The sequence below is a fragment of the Monodon monoceros genome, unplaced genomic scaffold, assembly GCF_005190385.1.
Source record: "Monodon monoceros isolate NGI ecotype Baffin Bay Population unplaced genomic scaffold, NGI_Narwhal_1 Super_Scaffold_13, whole genome shotgun sequence".
Taxonomy (NCBI): domain Eukaryota; kingdom Metazoa; phylum Chordata; class Mammalia; order Artiodactyla; family Monodontidae; genus Monodon; species Monodon monoceros.
In genome coordinates, this window is record NW_021703769.1 from 47,688,915 (window position 1) to 47,706,834 (window position 17,920).

At 48.4% G+C, this 17,920-nt stretch overlaps 1 protein-coding gene across 1 annotated transcript in view; it reads left to right on the forward strand.

Moving 5' to 3' along the window:
- The first annotated feature begins 366 nt into the window (after positions 1-366).
- Positions 367-17,920, forward strand: part of BFSP1 (beaded filament structural protein 1) — a 36,543-nt gene continuing 18,989 nt past the window's right edge. Inside the window, exons 1-3 of the mRNA XM_029221413.1 lie at positions 367-740; positions 5,703-5,763; positions 17,550-17,645. Coding sequence (XP_029077246.1) covers positions 367-740; positions 5,703-5,763; positions 17,550-17,645 — 531 coding nt within the window. The remainder of the gene's footprint in view (positions 741-5,702; positions 5,764-17,549; positions 17,646-17,920) is intronic.

A 17,920-nucleotide genomic window follows, 5' to 3' on the forward strand; every position in this document is an offset into this window, starting at 1 on the left:
AACAAGCTCCCTTGGGCTTCCTTCACAATTCCCAGTGGAAGCAGTCAGAAGAAAGGCATGCCTCTCCTGTCCTCCTGACCCTCCATTTACTCACAAAACAACGGGCTTTAACAATCACGGAACAAAAACCACATTGCCCAATGTAACCTTCCAACCCCCAGAGCTGTATGGGCCGCTAATCCAGCGCACAAAAGCAGGCCGACCGCTCTTTTGTTCTGCCCGAGGCTGGGCGCAGCGCTGAGCAACAGCTGATCGGCTCTGGAACGTCCCAGCGGCGTGCCAGGGGCCTCCGATGTTTATTTAGCGCGCTGCTGTCTCGACGAGGGGCCTCTGGGAGCCGGCTGCACGCTCGCCCGCAAAGGAGTCATGTACCGGCGCAGCTACGTCTTCCAGGCCCGCAAGGAGCAGTACGAGCGCGCCGAGGAGGCGCCGCACCCCGCCGAGCCGGACAGCCTGGTGGAGAGCCGGGCGACTGCGCCGAGCGTGGCGCAGCTGCAGGGCCTCGGCGAGCGCGTGGCCGCCCACGTCCAGCGGGCCCGGGCGCTCGAGCAGCGCCACGCCGTCCTGCGGAGGCAGCTGGACGCCTTCCAGCGCCTGGACGAGCTGGCCGGCCCGGAGGATGCCCTCGCCCGCCACGTCGAGGGCAACCGCCAGCGCGCCCGGGATTTGTCCGCCGAGCGCACCCGGTTGGAGCGCCAGGGAGCAGAGGCGCAGCGCGCCCTCTGCGAGTTCCGAAGCAAGTAAGCGCAGCCGTGGGAGTAACGAGGCAGCGCGGGCCGGGAGAGCGCTGCCCCCGGAGGTGGGAGGGCCGTCTCCGCGCCCAGGCGACCGGTGACTTCATCCCGGCAGAGGCACGCACGTGCTGCATCTCCCTAAGATAGGGCTAGCTTCCATTTTGGCGGCACGTCACGGTTTGCATGAAATCGTGTAATTTGCTGTTAATGTCTTTTAGAGTCTAGATCTAAGTTACATGCAATGAAATGCACAGATTTTAAGTGTGTAGCTCAGTGAGTTTGACGAATGTATTAATAGATACCCATGTAACTACTAAAACAAGCAAGATATTCCTCTACCCCAGAAAGTTACCTTCTGCCCTTTCCCAGCCTTTGGTTCCCTCTCCCCAGTCCCCCCAGGCAGAGGCACCCAGCGTTCTGATTTCTGTCACCATAGATTACTATTGCCTGTTCTGGAATCTTCTAGACATATTCTTATGTGTCTGGCTCCTTCTGCTCAGCACAGTGTTTTTGAGATGTGTCGATGTTATTTAATCCTCACAGCCTCATCCTGTTATAGACGGTACTGCACCCAGTTTACAGATGAGGAGACTGAGGTTCAGACAATGTAGAGATTGGGGGCAAGGTCACTCAGCTGGTGGATCGCTGCACTGGGACTGGAATTCAAGTCTTGAGCATGCTAAGTCTAACGGCCTTCACTGCATCACAGCGGACACCTAGACATTGCTTCAGCGTGTGCCTGCTAGTGTCTGGCCCCTCAAAGTGTGATCCATGGAACAGCAGCATTGCCATCACCCAGGATCTTGTTAAAAATGGAGACGCTTGGGCCCACCCCAGAGCTCCTGAATCAGACTCTGAAAAAGACCCCCAGGTGATTCGTCGTTTAAGTTAACGACCTTGAAGTTTCAGAGGTCCTGCTCCTGGGCAATGTCCCCCCTTTTGACAGACTGAATAATGTGTTAAAATCACCCAAAAAGCTATTCAAAAAAAAAAGATGCTCAGCAATTTGTCAGCATCTTTCCAGGTGATAAATGGGTGTGCGCTTTGATTCAGCTGGGCACTTCAGGGAATTTACCCTCTGATACTCACTCCAGGAGGTGTCAAAGGGCATGTCCACCAGGATATTCACTGCAGCGTGATCTGCAATAGCAAAGGCCTGGGACCAACCTGAAGGCCTGTTAATAGGAGTCAGGTTATAAAATTGTGCTTCATTCATGCAATGGAATACTGTGCAATTGTGAAAAAAAGTAGTGTGTTATCATCTATTTTAAGAAGACGGGTCAGAGTAGAGATTTTTTGCTTGCATAAGAAAAAAGACAACACAAGCACACACACAAAAACCTAATAACACTGGTTACCTATGGGAATAAGGAAGTAGGAGCAGAGGTGAGAGGGAGACTTTTACCTTTTTCTGTCATTTAAAAAAGTCTCTAACCATGTAAGAGATTTATCTGTTTAAAAATTATATAAATTAATTAAAAAATACAGATGTGCAGGCCCCATCCTGGACCTCAAGTGGGGCCCAGGTTTTTTATATTTAATGAGCTCCACTGGTGATTGCAGTGAACAGCCAGGTTTGAGAACCTCTGGTCTAGGGTAGCCAGAGGGTTTTCTTCAAAAGTGCGTTGTGTTTGAGTTCCACATTCTCAACCCCAGTCGTGGGCAGGATATTCAGCATTGGGTACTGAGCATATTTATCAGATCATAAGCATCGATTCCATTCCCATCAGTCCTTCTGTTTCTGGTTTCTTTTTTTTTTTTTTTTTTTTTTGGCCAAATTGCACATGTGGGATCTTATTTCCCCGACCAGGGATCGAACCCGTGCCCCCTGCAGTGGAAGCATGGAGTCCTAACCACTGGACCGCCAGGGAAATCCCTGTTTCTGGTTTTGATCCACAGAAATAGGTTTGCAGCTGGAAGAATGCACCTGAAAATCCCTGTGGCCCTTCAAGGGAAAACTGAAGCTTGCAGAGGGCCTGTGGGTGGCAGGACTTGAACTTGGGTTTTTCACCCTAGGCCCATACCCTTTTCAGAACACTGTGTCTTAGAGAGAAGCTGTTCTTGGACTCCTGTGGAGTGAGGCCCAAACGTAGGACTTCATTCATACTAAGCTATGTTCCCTAAAGAGAATGGAAGTGAATGCTGGTTGACACCCAGGGCAGTTCCATGGGTCGTCAGAGTACCTCCGATCCCCAAATGGCCTTTACCTGGTCCTTGGGCCACAGTCAGCTGTGATCTGGCTGGGCCAGCATGACTCCCAGGAGCCTTCGTTGGAGGAGTGGCCATGATGAGTCCTCCTGATGTCACTTGGCTCTGAGTTGTATGTCCATCGTGGAGCCGACCCTTCAGGCGCTGTGATTTATTTGATAATTCTCTTTAATTTATTCCCTCCCATTGCCCCCTTGGAGAAGTTTTGATGTTTTAACTTGAGTAGTGGGACTTGAAAATCATTATAAAAATCATACCCATCTACGTGCATGGGTACACACACCGAGTTTGGTTTAATTCCAGAGGTGAGGTGATGATTAGCCAGAACCAGGTGAAATTAATGCAGCAATAGGAAGGTGTATGCAGCCTTGTTAGGTATGTTCTTTACCTGGGTAGTTGAATGATTTCAAAATCAGGTCTTCAGCACATCAAACAAAGGCTAAATAAAATAAAAACTAAATAAAATTAAAACAAAACTACCGAAATACAATGATGAATAGAGTCAATTATCCAAATTGCCGAAAACCAAAAATAATCCTGTAAAACAATCAGGTAATTGAAGCCAAAGTGGTTTTTTCCACTTTATGAATTCACTTTTATATTCACTTCTATGAATATATGAATATATCATGAATTCTTACAATGAATTCTTTATAATGCAATCACTTGTCTGTAATAAAATACCTAGGCTTGTCTAAGCATGAAAATCACATTAATATGTTGTTTATTAAATATGTTTTTAAGCTACAGAAATTCTTGGATGTTTCTAGCAGGAAGAAGCAATGAGAAAATTAGATTTTGTTAACAGTTTTATTCTTAAATCTAATTAAACATTAAAAAACATCATTTCTGGCTCCATTAGAGGCACACAGAAAAGAAACTGTTAAATGTGACATCCTGGTGTGAAAGGTAAAACTGATGCAAATATATTTTGCTTACTGGTTATAGCTGAGCTGCTTAGGTGGCTCTTGAACTGGAAGCACTTAGAACAGTGTTCCTATACCTCATGTTCGTCCCTGAAGTCAAGACTTTTCATTCTGAGGCACGATTTCCCAGCACCTGTCACAGTATAAAGTCCTTGACTTGACCCATGGCATGGGTGTACAGGGACACAGAAAGCGATGCTTTGTGGGTTGGGCTGACTGCTAATTAGGATGAGTTACAACTACAAGTAAACTCCAAATTGACATTGGCTTATCCAAACAGAAGTGTGTTTCTTTCTTGTGTAAGGTCTGGACTAACAGTTTAGTATGGCACCCTACAGTATTCAAAGCCCAGAAGGCTCTGTGTGGTCTTCAAGAAGGCTGCATCCCTGTTTCAGGTGCAGGAGGAAGGGATGCAGAAGAACACACCTACACCATCTCGTACCGCAGATACCTGGAAGGGGCCACAGACATGCTTACACCCCATTGGTCAGGACCACGCTGAGCTGCAAGGAAGGCTGGGAAATGCAGTCTCCCTTCTAGGCAGCCCTGTGGCCACCAAACATGATGGGCTGTAAGTCCTATTAGAATGGATATTGGGGGCAGCTTGCAGGGAACGAGGTCGGGGGTCATTTGGGAAGGGGCTTTCTCTTTTTCTTCAGGGGGTGAAATTCCCCCTAGAAGGAAACTCGTTCTGACCAGAATGATTTCTGGGGTCTCTCTGCTTCCTTGATCTTTACCATTTTTTTAGAAGTCCAGGGAAGAAGTCGACTAGGAGGAAAAAAATACACCTGCTCCTAGTATCTGCTGCTTTACTCATCTTGTGTATGTTTAACTTGGAGGCGTCCCGCTTTACCCAGGCAGCATGGTATGGCTGTCAGGACACAGTTTTGTTGTCAGACTCACATCTGAGTCCTGCACCCCTCTCTTAGTTTGGAGTCCTTGAAGCCGAGCCTGAGAAAGTCGCTTATTTGGGAGGTGGCATCAGGAAGCACCAGTTGCAGAGTGAGGAGGTTATAGGCAGGAAGGGAAAGGAGCCAACACTGAGTGCGTCACCCGGCAAGTTACCTGCATGGCCACTGGAGGCCACCTGCGGGATGGAGAGCACACCTCAGTGATCCCAGCTCAGGGCCAGGAAGCCAGGGTGTGTACGTACCCACTCGCCCTGTCAGAGCTTGCAGGCTGCTCCCAGGGGCACTGACTCTCTGACCCGTCCAGCCTGCCCTGCCTGCCAGCCCACAGGAGGCCCCTGGTGTGCAGGGCAAGGCCGCACCGATGCGGGTGAAGTGCCAGGAGCACCTGCGGAGGCCTCGGGCCAGTTTCTCAACCTCGGTTTCCTCATCTTTCCCGAGGGGGTAACAGGAACTGCTGTATTCCAGGATTTTGTGAGGATTAAATGGCATAATCCAGAAAAGCTGACACATGTTGATAAATACAATAGTATAGGGTATCCGGACCAGGTCAGGTTAGTGCTGTTTGATGTAATAGATCATTAGTACAGCCTCCCAGTCTCTGTGCTGCCGCCGCACTTGGGGTACAGGTGTGCTGGGATCTGATTCCTGCATCTTCGGGTGGCTGGGAGGGGGCACTGGGGGGTTGGGGCTGGGACTCCGGGCCGGGAGACTCCTGTGCATCTATGGTGCCACTGGCGGCGCTTCCTGCATGTGCAGGGATGTGCAGGAGGTTGGGAAGGAGTGGGCTCCAAAATGCAGCCTCAGCTCCTGCTTCCCTTAATGAGAGGGGGTGGGACTCAGGTTAATTGCATGCTGATTGTGTGTGACCACACGTACCGGATCACGGAAGCTGCCCAGCTCTCCCTTCTGTGTCCCACCTGCAGGTATGAAAATGAGTGTGAGTGTCAGCTGCTGCTGAGAGACATGCTCAAACGGCTAAACAAGGTGAGCTGAGCCCGTCCTTGCATTTGAGTAGATTCACGACAAGATGGAGCTAAACGGCTGAACGGTTGTTTCGCGCGCTGCCTCTTTGTGTTCTTCCAGGATTCCCCTATTTCTTTTGCTGTCATTCTCCTTCTTTCTTAAAAAATTTATTTTAATGAGGTATAGTTGACTTACAGTGTTGTGTTAATTTCTGCTGTACGGCAAAGTGATTCAGTTATGCACATATAGACATGCTTTTTCATATTCTTTTCCATTATGGTTTATCACAGGATACTGAATATAGTTCCCTGTGCTCTACAGTAGGACCTTGTTGTTTATCCATCCTATATACACTAGTTTGCATCTGCTGACCCCAAACTCCCAGTCCATCCCTCCCCCACCACCCCTCTCCCCCTTGGCAACCACAAGCGTGTTCTCTATGTCTGTGTGTCACTCTCCTTCTTGACTTTGTAATTTCAACTAAATCTTTGTGAGTGAATGCACACACCCACACACTCCTCTACCACAAGCTAAATGAGCTCGTGAGAGATCCCTAGATGGTTAAGCTCGTTGGTTTGCTTGGCTATCAAAATGGGCCGGCGTTACAGGGACTGGCTGTTGTTTGCACCTAACTTAGGAGGGAACTTGCTCCGGGTGGTAGTTATCCGGATGCGATGCTACCTTATCCTGTTGGCTAAGAGTCCTGAGATTACTCCTCCCCAGGGAAAGTCTCAAGAGGATAGAAGACGAATTTCCTTTTACCCCCAAGCTCCTCACCCTTGAAGCATGAACAGTCGCCATGTGCGAGGCACCAGGATTCTTAGCTTCTTGCTGGAGACCCTCCTGCAGAGGTTGGGTGGAGTTGTTCTTTGCAGGGGCAGTTTCCTTCTTTGGATCCTCCATCACCATCCTAACTGATTGGATTTTCTGCTGTAGCCAGGAGAACTTGACTACCAGATAGCAGAATAACTGTGGACCACAGAGGTTGGACGAAACCAGGGATGGCAAAGAGCTGTAAGCATTATCCTTTTCTGATTATTTCAGAGCTCAGATGTCAGAGGGGAAGGACCTATGGGAACTGGTTACTTGAAGGGTTGCTTGTTCAGGGTACCTGGCTGCCTTCTCCCTTCCCTGTTCCCCACCCCTAACCTCATTGCTGATAAAATCGATCACCCTTCCCTGCTGTGCCCAGATATGGCCTTAAGATTCTTCTCCACCTGGTTGCCGTATGATCCAGCAATCCCACTCCTGGGCATACATCCGGACAAAACTCTAATTCAAAAAGATACATGCACCCCAGTGTTCATAGAAGCACTATTTACAATAGCCAAGACATGGAAACAACCTAAGTGTCCATCAACAGATGAATGGATAAAGAAGATGTGGTGTTTATATACAACAGAATACTACTCAGCTATAAAAAAGAATGAAATAAAGCCATTTGCAGCAACATGGATGGACCTAGAGATTATCATACTCAGTGAAGTAAGTCAGACAGAGAAAGACAAATATCGTATGATATCACTTATATGTGGAATCTAAAGTATGACACAAATGAACCTATCTATGAAACAGAAACAGACTCACAGACATACAGAACTGACTTGTGGTTGCCAAGGTGGGGGGTGGTGGTGGAGGGATGGATTGGGAGTTTGGGGTTAGCAGATGCAAACTAGTGTATATAGGTTGGATAAACAACAAGGTCCTACTGTAGAGCACAGGGAACTATATTCAATATCCTGGGATAAACCATGAAAGAATGTGAAAAAGAACGTATATACGTGTATAACCGAATCACTTTGCTGTACAGCAGAAATTAATGCAACATTGTAAATGAACTATATTTCAATAAAATAAATGAAAAAAAAATAAGATTCTTCTCCACAGGAACCCCAGGCAACTTCAGACAGTCAGGGTTAGCTCAGGGTTAGCTCGGAGTGTTTGCCACTAATTTCCTGGCTTCGTCCAACGTCTGTTGTCTAGGATTATTCCGCTAGTCGGTGGGAAAGTCAGAACTACACTCTAGGGACACTGAATTTTGCTTTGTGTATGTTACTGACTGTATGATATTTCTGTGACCATCTCTGTGTGAGCATCTAATGTATTGCCCAACTCGGGACACTGTGTGAAGGAGATGCTGTCAGTAATTACGCAGGTCGACTTAGAAGCTGGACTGTCTCAGGCCAGTGGAACAGATGGGCACACAGAAGTGAGCACAGAGATGGCGGGGAGGGTGTCCTGCAGTGGAGCCCTAAGCACACAGCTCATGACTGGCCATGTGCTGAGCTGGGTTGCAAGGACCCAAGGCCTGCTGGAAGTCTGCGTGGATTGGGGCCTTATTAGCATTTGCCCTCATTCAGCTTTCAGCTGACACTTGTGGCTCACCCCCATTTGTGTTTTTGGTGGCGATTCCAGGCTGGCAGGTGGGGCCGCCATCTTGTCCATCGGCCGAGGCCTTCAGGAACAGGGGCACCTGACACCCTTCACCTTTAGGTGCCAGTTCAGCCCCTCCACAGCACCACCTTGTTTTGCTTTGTGACTGTTTGTCCTCCCTGCAAGCAGGCCTCTCTCTGGACTGGGCCCTAAGGCTGTTGCTCACATGGTGCCATCCTGGGCATTCCTTGAAGAAGAGAGAGAAAGAACTTAGTCCTTCTTTCTACCTTTGGCGGCAAGTGACACTGGATTTAAAAACAAGCTCAAATCTTGTTTTTTTTTCTCTCTCTTACTACAAAAGCAATGCCTATTCCCAGTAGAAAAATAAGACAGTAGAAAGAAAATGAAAAATAAGGGAAAGGCATTCCACCATTTCCCCCCGTCACACTGTGGTGTAGCGTGTGGACAATTGGGGTATGAGTCCCGTGAGAATGTTACGAAGGTTCTGGGGAAAGATGGGACCAAGCACGTGGGCGGGCGGGGGTAGCACATCGGCGTGGCTGTTCCCGGGACAATGGAAAGATACTTCTCCCCACAAGAACTGTGCCGTCCACAACAGGAGGGTAGCCTGCTAGCAAGACCCTTCATGCTGTCGCTCAGTATCCCTCTCTGAGGCTCAGCTTCTTCGTCTGGAAAATGGGAGCAATGCTAGTTCCCACCACCATAGGAGCAGGTGTCCGTCTGCATGCCTGGTGAGAGTTAAATAACATAATAATGCACGTGACCTGCCTGTTACAGTTGCTATTACAGGTCATGTGATGTGATGGACGCCAGCTTAGTTTTCTCGGGAAGTGGCTGCATACCCCTGGTGGAGTGGGAGTGCGTGGAGGAACAGCTTTTTTTTTTTTTCAGTACGTGGGCCTCTCACCGCTGCGGCCTCCCCTGTTGCAAAGCATAGGCCCCGGACGCGCAGGCCCAGCAGCCATGGCGCACGGGCCCAGCCGCTCTGCGGCACGTGGGATCCTCCCAGACTGGGGCACGACCCCGCATCCCCTGCATCGGCAGGTGGACTCTCAACCACCGCGCCACCAGGGAAGCCCATGGAACAGCTTTTTAATAGCTGTGAATTAATTTTTATGACTACCTTTTCTCTATAACAGGTGACATTAAAAAAAAAAGTTTCTTTTTAAATACATGTCAATAAACATGAATCAATTTGAAAAAAATACGGGGTGAGTAATAGCAGAAGATTTTGGATGTAGCAGAAATCACAGGCAAGGATGCAAATACAGTGAATCGGGAGGTCCCTGCACTAGCTCACGGGAGCCTCGGAACAGCCTTTTGGATTTTGTTTATTTTACCCTCAGATAACCCGGTCCGATCGCCCCTCTGTCAGGGGGGAACTCACCCTTGCTGAGGGTAAACGACTTCAGAGACCCGCAGCGCACCCGCGGTAGGTGTGGGCAAGAGCCAGGTGCTCTGTGTCCAAGGCTCATTCTTTCCCTCCCAAGGACAGTCAGGGAACCGCTGTCTCTCGGGAGACAGACGCAGAGCCGGAGTCTCTGGGTGAAGGTGGCCACTTCCCATTAGATGTTGATGCCCTGTCCATCCCCCCAGGCCGCCTTCAATGTCACATAGAGATGCTGAGCCTGGCAGCTTCCTGCATCTGTCTGGCTTGGGAACGTCTGCAGTGGCAGGGGGCACAGTCCAGAAGTGTGGGCATTAGCACCCCAGGGGCGACCCTCAGCCACTGGGGGACAGGAGGGGGTGGCTGAGTCCCTGGCTGGCCCACGCCTCATCCCGACAGTTCAGAGGTGAGTTTCCCAGTCTCCTGGGGGGTCCCCAGCAGGACTGAGCCCATTGCCCACAGTGGGAACCCGCTCATTCCACACCTTTATTGGCTTTGTTCTTTTCCCTGTGTCACTACCCCACCCCTTCCAGTGCTCCTGGGATTACCTCTCAGATAAGGGACCCTTTCCCAGTCCTTGCCTCAGGGTCTGTTTCTGCAAACTCAAATTAAGACAGCCGCTCAAGGGTCAGCCAGCTGGACCTTCAGGTTCTCTGTCCACTGAGATGGTCACTGGAGAAGAAGGAGGTGAAATGGTACAGTAGAATTCACATCTTGTTGGCTGTCGGTCATATCACTGATTTTAGTTGACAAAGCTTTGAATATCTACAGACATCACATCATCTGGGTTTTGACTGTCAACGCAGCCTAATGTCCGTTTCCTTTGGTCCCTTTGGAAGGGATTGATCCCTGGGTGTGGCCGTGTGAAATGGGGTACACTAGGAATCTCTGACCCAGTCTTTGAGTCTGGTTTGGAAAATATCACAATGTATGGACAGGACTGGTTGCCACCATGTTCATAAAGCTGCCATCTATGTATACTGCCCAGGTAATTAAACCTCCAGAGCAGAGTGCCTGTATTAACAGCCACATAGGTTAAGGCAAGCCGCTCCTTGCTATGCACTTGGAAATGAAATAAATTCCTCAACATACTACTTACATACTCGGGCCAAAGTTATTCAGATTTTCAGCCTCTGGATGTGGTAAGCATTCCTGGTGACTTATATTTTATCTTTGTCTATTGACATATTTTTTGTTTTTTATTCTTAATTTTTTATTGAAGTATAGTTGGTTCCCACTATTAGTTTTAGGTGTACAACATAGTGATTCAGTATTTTTCCAGATTATACTCCATTAAAAGTTATTAGAACTGATGACTTGTTTTTAAAAAAAGTATTTATTTTGGCTGAGCCAGGTCTTTAGTTGCGGCACGCAGGATCTTTAGTTGCAGCATGCGGGACCTAGTTCCCTGACCAGGGATTGAACCCAGGTCCCCTGCATCGGGAGCACAGAATCTTAACCACTGGACCACCAGCGAAGTCCCTAGAACTGATGACTTTAAAATATTTGGGTTTGGCTAATCTCTAGGACTCATTATGTATATTGCCAATTTGAAAATAATGTAGGTGCTAGTCGAATGCTTTCACCGGAAAACAATTTTAGAAAATACCTAAAGCTGCCGTATGTGCTTTTCCATGTAAGTCGTGTATCTTAAACGTGTCTGGAAAGGAGCAAGAGGCAGGGGAGTTCAGGGGGGTGAAAGGATGGGGCACGAAGCTTTTGATTTCAGGGCTACAAGCCTTCATACGTCCAGGAATTCCTCTGAGGCTGGAAATTAACTTCTGGAGAAGAGGAGAGCCATCTGGGGAAGAAGAGTTTAGGAGGAGGCTGGCGGTGGGCGGCTGGAAGAACAGAAGGCAGAGGAAGCGTGAGGAAGGATGCAGAGGGTGAGAGTGGAGTCGAGGAAGGCGAGGTGGAGGGTGGGGAGTGGAGGGACGTGCCCAGCTCCTCCAGGTCAGCGTGAGCCCTGGAAGGAAAGCAGCTCTAACATTTTTGGAAAGGTTTTTGACGTCCAGGATTGAAGTAGGTGTTTTTTTATTTTTATTTTTTTTTGCGGTACGCGGGCCTCTCACTGTTGTGGCCACTCCCGTTGCGGAGCACAGGCTCCAGACGCGCAGGCTCAGCGTCCATGGCTCACGGGCCCAGCTGCTCCGCGACATGTGGGATCTTCCCGGACCGGGACACAAACCCGTGTCCCCTGCATCGGCAGGCAGACTCTCAACCACTGTGCCACCAGGGAAGCCCAGTAGGTGTTTTTTTTAATCAAACCCTAATGAACTAGAAATCTTAATGAATTTGAATACCCATTCTTTAGCAGTTGGTTTTTTTTGGTTTTTGTTTATTTTTTTAGTTGGGCTGGATTTGGGGCTGCGTGTGGATACAGACAGTTGGGTTTTTAATGGATTTCCAGCATCTCTGTGACTGGGTTGGCAAGGCTGATTTTTCAAGGGTATATAGGACTCTAGTTATTTCTTCAGTTACTTTCTCAAAAATCGTCTAGGCTATGGTTCTGAAGCTTCCTGTGCATCAGAGTCACCTGGAGGGCATGTGTCAAAACACAGATTCCTGGGCCTCCACCCCAGCAACTCTGATCCGGTAGGTCTGGGATCCACCAGATTTTTTACGTTTCTAATCATTTCCAGATGGTGTGGTCCAGAGACCACACTTTGAGAACCACTGGCCTAGATGAAACCATACACAGTATCAGGGCTGGAGTGTTTTCTAAAATTAGAATATTGGCCCAGAGTCTCGATTTGGAAAAATCTAGACGCTTCGGCTGGTGGAGCTTTGGAAAATGCAGCTGACATCATCCAAAAGCATAATAAAAACACAAGCGTCTACACATTTCTGAGTTCTGGTGCAAACAAAAGAAAACACTTCCAAACGAATTCTCCCCGTATCAGCAACTGCACATTCCAGCGGCAGCAACTCACCTTTGGGAGTGTCACTCTTTTAAAGGTTGGCTGATGGGACCCAAGAGTGGTTGTTTGCCTTGACCCTGAGAGGGAGGTGGGGGACGGACAGCAAGCACCTTGCAGGACAGGGTCAGGACTCAGCCCTCAACTCCTGACTAGTAGAGGGAAGATCGCATTCCCATTATCTCCAGTTAACCTCTGTTAACTAGCTGAACGGCCCACTGGTGCGATATCTCCCCGACCGTAAGGTGAGACTCCAGTTTCTGAGCTGCGTTTGTCAGAGTCCTCGGGTTCCATGGATTTGCTGAAGGGCCTCTGAGGGAGGAGGGTTGCCAGCCGATCGGGGTTCCTGTCCCCCCATCATGTCCTTCAAGAAGCACATCTCTGCTTTCCTTCTGTATGTTGGCTTCCCTGGGATATTTTGTTTGAAGGATGACACATGTGGCTTTAAAAAGTGTGAGGACCAATGACCTTTAGGGTCCCTTCTATTTTTTTTTTAATTAATTAATTTGGTTGCACCGGGTCTTAGTTGCGGCTCGAGGGCTCCTTAGTTGTGGCATGTGAACTCTTAGTTGCGGCATGCATGTGGGATCTAGTTCCCCGACCACGGATCGATCCCGGGCCTCCTGCATTGGGAGCTTGGAGTCTTAACCACTGAGCAACCAGGGAAGTCCCAGGGTCCCTTCTATTTCTAAAATCTTGAGTGTTCGATCCCTTTATAAGTAATAACACAAAAGGTCCTTGAAACCTCATTTTCAGTTCTTCAGCTCCAGTAATTGTGTATCAATTGTGGGTGAATTTTTGGTAAAAATTAAGATGTTTGAGAATTCCCTGCCCCATTCCATCCTCAGCAGTCTTGAGGGGCCGAGGGTGGGGAGAGTAGAAAAGCATCCCGAAAGTGAAGGTGAAGCTCAGGTCTCCACCCCGCACTGCCTCGGCTCTGACCCGGATTTAGCCACGCCCACTCAGCAGTGTCCCATCCCCAGAGCTGAGAATCACTTTCACAAGGAACCACCGTGCCTCAAGGGGGTGGGGCTGATTTTCCTTCCCGTCAGTGTAGTCCTAGTAGGATTGCCCGCAAGACGACAGTCATGTGACCATGTGGGCCAATCGCAGCTCTCTCTCAGAGATGTGACTCCTGGGGGCAGAGATGAATGCCTTTGGAGCTGGGTCATCCCAAGGGCTGTGCCGTGGACCCCAGCTGCTTGGACTGCTGGGACTGCCCTGGTTTCTGTCCTTCCCAAGGCCTGTAAATTACCCAGGATCTATCTGGTTCCTCAGCCCTTTCCCACTGCTGGAAAGACACCCAGGCTTTCTTTCCTTCACCATGTCTGTCATGAAGGGGCTTCCCCAGGCTTATGTGACAGTCCTGAGTAATTCAGAAAGCCATTCACCAGGACCTCCAAGGGGCATCCCACCTTCCCTGGGGCGTTTGCACAAGAGCATCAGTAATGCTCTGCTCTCCCGGGGGCTGGGGGGGTGGGGAGAGTCGGGCAGCACAGGTCTTGAAACAAGGGCAATACTGTTGTGTTTTCATTGTACTCTGTGTGACCATCCCTGTGACACAGGATTTGAGGACCCATCATTAAGCCCCCAGGATGGTAAACTCCTGAAGGCAGAGCGTATCAAAAGTCAGTGACTGGTTAACGCATTTATCAAAAGAATGAGCCCAGAAGCTAAAACACCCAAAGACGGATTTCACATTATTTTAGTTCAGAGCCCCGTACCTGGTGACATGCAGCCCTTTTAATAATTTGGTTCATTCTTTTACTTCTGATTTAAAAATAATACTTCAGACCATGGGTGGGTCCCTTAGAGGGTGTGATTTTCGCACATGCTGTTGCTTCTCTCGATGGACAGCGGAGCTTGGACAGCGGAGGCCCAGCTCCAGGGCTGAGAAGTGGGTGGCACCTTGGGGAAAGCATCCAGCAGAGTCCAGGGGCTGCGGGTGAGGAACCGGCTCTGGGTCTTGGGGTCCTTCCCTTCTTCCCTCCCCACCTGTTTGCCCAGCGTTGGCATCCCTGGTATCTATGAAGGGATTTCAGAGTCTTCAGGGGAAAGGATTTGGTAACTGGAAATTAGAGGCTGAAAGGGCTGTGGGATTCACCCTAGAGCAGGAGACACTGAGGAAGACAAGATGGTCCACGTGCCTAAAATCAGTCCTCTAGACCTTCCGTGTCCAGCGCAGGGGCCACTAGCCATGTGAGGCTGGGGAGGGGTCAAAATGCAGAGAGTTCAAATCGATGTGATGTGTTGTGAGTGTGAAATACACACCAGGTTTCAAAGACCTAGCCTGGGAAAAAGGAAAATATCTCATCAATAGCTTTTAAAATGTTGATGACATGATAAAATGATAAGATTTTGGGTATATTGGGTGAAATAAAATTAATTTCACCCGTTTCTTTTATTTGATGGGGCTACTAAGAAATTTAAAATTATGCCTGAGGGTTGGACAACCCTGTATTAGAATAACATTTAATTAAAAAAATTTTATTATTATCATTATTATTTTGGCTGCATTGGGTCTTCGTTGCTGTGCACGGGCTTTCTCTAGTTGCGACGAGCGGGAGCTACTCTTCATTGTAGTGCACAGGCTTCTCATTGCGGTGGCTTCTCCTGTTGTGGAGCATGGGCTCTAGGTGCGCGGGCTTCAGTAGTTGTGGTGCGTGGGCTCAGTAGTTGTGGCGCGCAGGCTTAGTTGCTCCGCAGCATATGGGATCTTCCCAGACCAGGGATTGAACCTGTGTCCCCTGCATTGTCAGGTGGATTTTTAACCACTGCACCACCAGGGAAGTCCCAACTTATTTAATTTTGGCTTGCATAAACCTACACAAAAGGCATGTGTGAAGGTACATTGCTAACGATTGCAAATTGACCAATTTGATCTAGCACAACTCTTAAGTTCTTTAAGATAAACTCTGAAGTTCTCTTGGGTAAATAAAATAGTTTCAGAGGTTTGAGTTGGGTGAGGGTTAGCCGATCCCTGACAATCTTGCTGAAGTTTCAGACCAAATTCACGTGAATGGATATTTATTAAATAAGCCTTTTTTCTGATGCAGTCCCTAAGGTTCATACAGCCTCTTCTCCAGGCTCCACGAAGTCCCAGACCTCTGCTGTTTTAGGTGCTAAGGCAACACTTTGCATGAAAAGCTCATTCAAGGCAGGTGATACAATAGGGTCAGGATTCTGGTATCCTTGCTGTCAGCATCAGACAATCATATCTCCCTACACCAGCGGTCTTTTACAGGAACGATTATAAGGAATCAAGTGCCTTTCCTAAGAGTGCAGGCCTAATGCCTCCCTGGAACCTAAACGCTATTGGTACCAGGATGGCGCGTGTCTCAAAATATCTTGGCCTGTCCCCATGCCTTGACTGTCTTAACTCTGTTCACGCAGTGGTAGGGAGTATCTTAAATATTTTAGCAAACCACATTTCTACCTTTGTCAGTGAGAGCGCATTGCTAACGTTCATCATGCTTTTTAACAAGTCATTAGGAAGTCAGTAAGAATTCACTTAGCAAGCCCTCAGGTATTGGCAGGTGGGCGTGGCAGAGGGGGCAAGGAACTTGGACCTGTAACATTTCGCTGAATTGTTGAAGTATTTAAGTCAGTTCCAGACATCACAGCACTATCTTATGAAGAGCACAAATACTTACTCATACCTACTTGGTTGATCTAAACAAGATCAATGAGATATGGGCTTCCCTGGTGGCGCAGTGGTTAAGAATCCACCTGCCAATGCAGGGGACACGGGTTTGAGCCCTGGTCCGGGAAGATCCCACATGCTGCGGAGCAACTAAGCCCGTGCACCACAACTACTGAGCCTGCACTCTAGAGCCCAAGAGCCACAACTACTGAAGCCCATGCACCTAGAGCCCGTGCTCCGCAACAAGAGAAGCCCACATGCAGCAACGAAGACCCAGCACAGCCAAAAATAATAAATAAATAAAATAAATAAATTTATTGAAAAAAAAGATCAATGAGATAAAGGTTGGTGAATTATCAAAAAGTTTGGTGAGAACATTCAATCTTCTGTCCTAAGTGTTATTTCCAACTTGAAAGGAACAAACACTATGCACCACAGCAATCATGCTAAAACATGAATTTTATGTTGAAGATACATGGCCTCAAGGTGTCAACAGTCCTTGGCAGAAAACTATTAAAATTAAGGTTTCCTATCCCATAGGTTGTCTTTTCATTTCGTTGATGGTTTCTGTGCACAGGTGTTTTGAGTTTGATGTAGTCTCACTTGTTAATTTTTGAGTTCATTGCCTGTGCTTTAGGTGTCATGTCCAAAAAAATCATTGCCAACACCCATGTCAGGGAGCTTTTTCCTGTTTTCTTCTTGGAGTTTTTGTTTCAGTATTAAATTATTTAAATCTTTCATCCATTTAGAGTTCATTTTTGTGAATGGTAAGATAGGGGTCTAGCTTCATTCTATTGTATTTGTTTATTTTTAATTTTTATTGGAGTATGGTTGATTTACAGTGTTGTGTTAGTCTAGCTTCATTCTAAAATAAAGGTTTCAGTGTTAAAGGAAAACTGTTTCTTAGTCTTAGAAACTCAACTCACTGATGATAGGATATAGAACAAATACAGATGTAACTTAAATTTTAAGGTTATCGGTATATAAATGTACTCTTTCTCCCTGATCTTTCTAGATCAAGGCTTCTCAACTCTGGCACTATTGACACTTCGGACTGGAGAATTCTTTCTTGTGTGGGGTTGTCCTAAGTATTGTAGGATATTTAGCAGCATCGGTGGCTGCTACCCACTAGATGCCGGTAGTAACACCGCCACCCCCCCCCCCCCCCCCCCCCCCCCCCCCCCCCCCCCCCCCCCCCCCGCCAAGTGGTGACAATTAAAATAGCCTCGAGATTGTGCCAAATGTCCCCTTGGGGGCAAAATCACCCTCAGCTGAGAACTACTATTCTAGACCAGGTCCAATGGGCTAACCCAGTGCTTGGCTAGAAATGCAGAATCTCAGACACCCTCCCAGACCCACCAAACAAGTCTGCATTTTGGTAAGACCCGGCCGATGTCACACCCACGCCCTTGCTCTCCGCCCCCCGCCCCCCGCGGCCCCTCAGAGTCGATGCCTCTCATTGCAGGAGGCAGATGAAGCCCTGCTGAGTAACCTGCGCCTTCAGATCGAATCCCAGTTTCTGCAGGATGACATCAGTGCGGCCAAGGACAGGTACAAAAAGGTAACCATGACCCTTCTGTAGCCCTTCCCGCCAAAAAACCAGTTCAGGGCACTCGTGGCTGAAAAAATGGGGTGGCTGGAGTGGGCTGCCCTGTGTGCGGTGCCCCGAACCAAGCGGGGCTGGGCTGGTCGCTGGATGGCACCTAGTGAGCCAGACCTGCAGGGCTGTGGGAGGGGTGGCAGCGTGTGTGTGTGTGTGTGTGTGTGTGTGTGTATGTGTGTGCGTGGGGGTGGCAGCGTATGTGTGTGTGTGTGCGTGCGTGCGTGGGGGGGCGG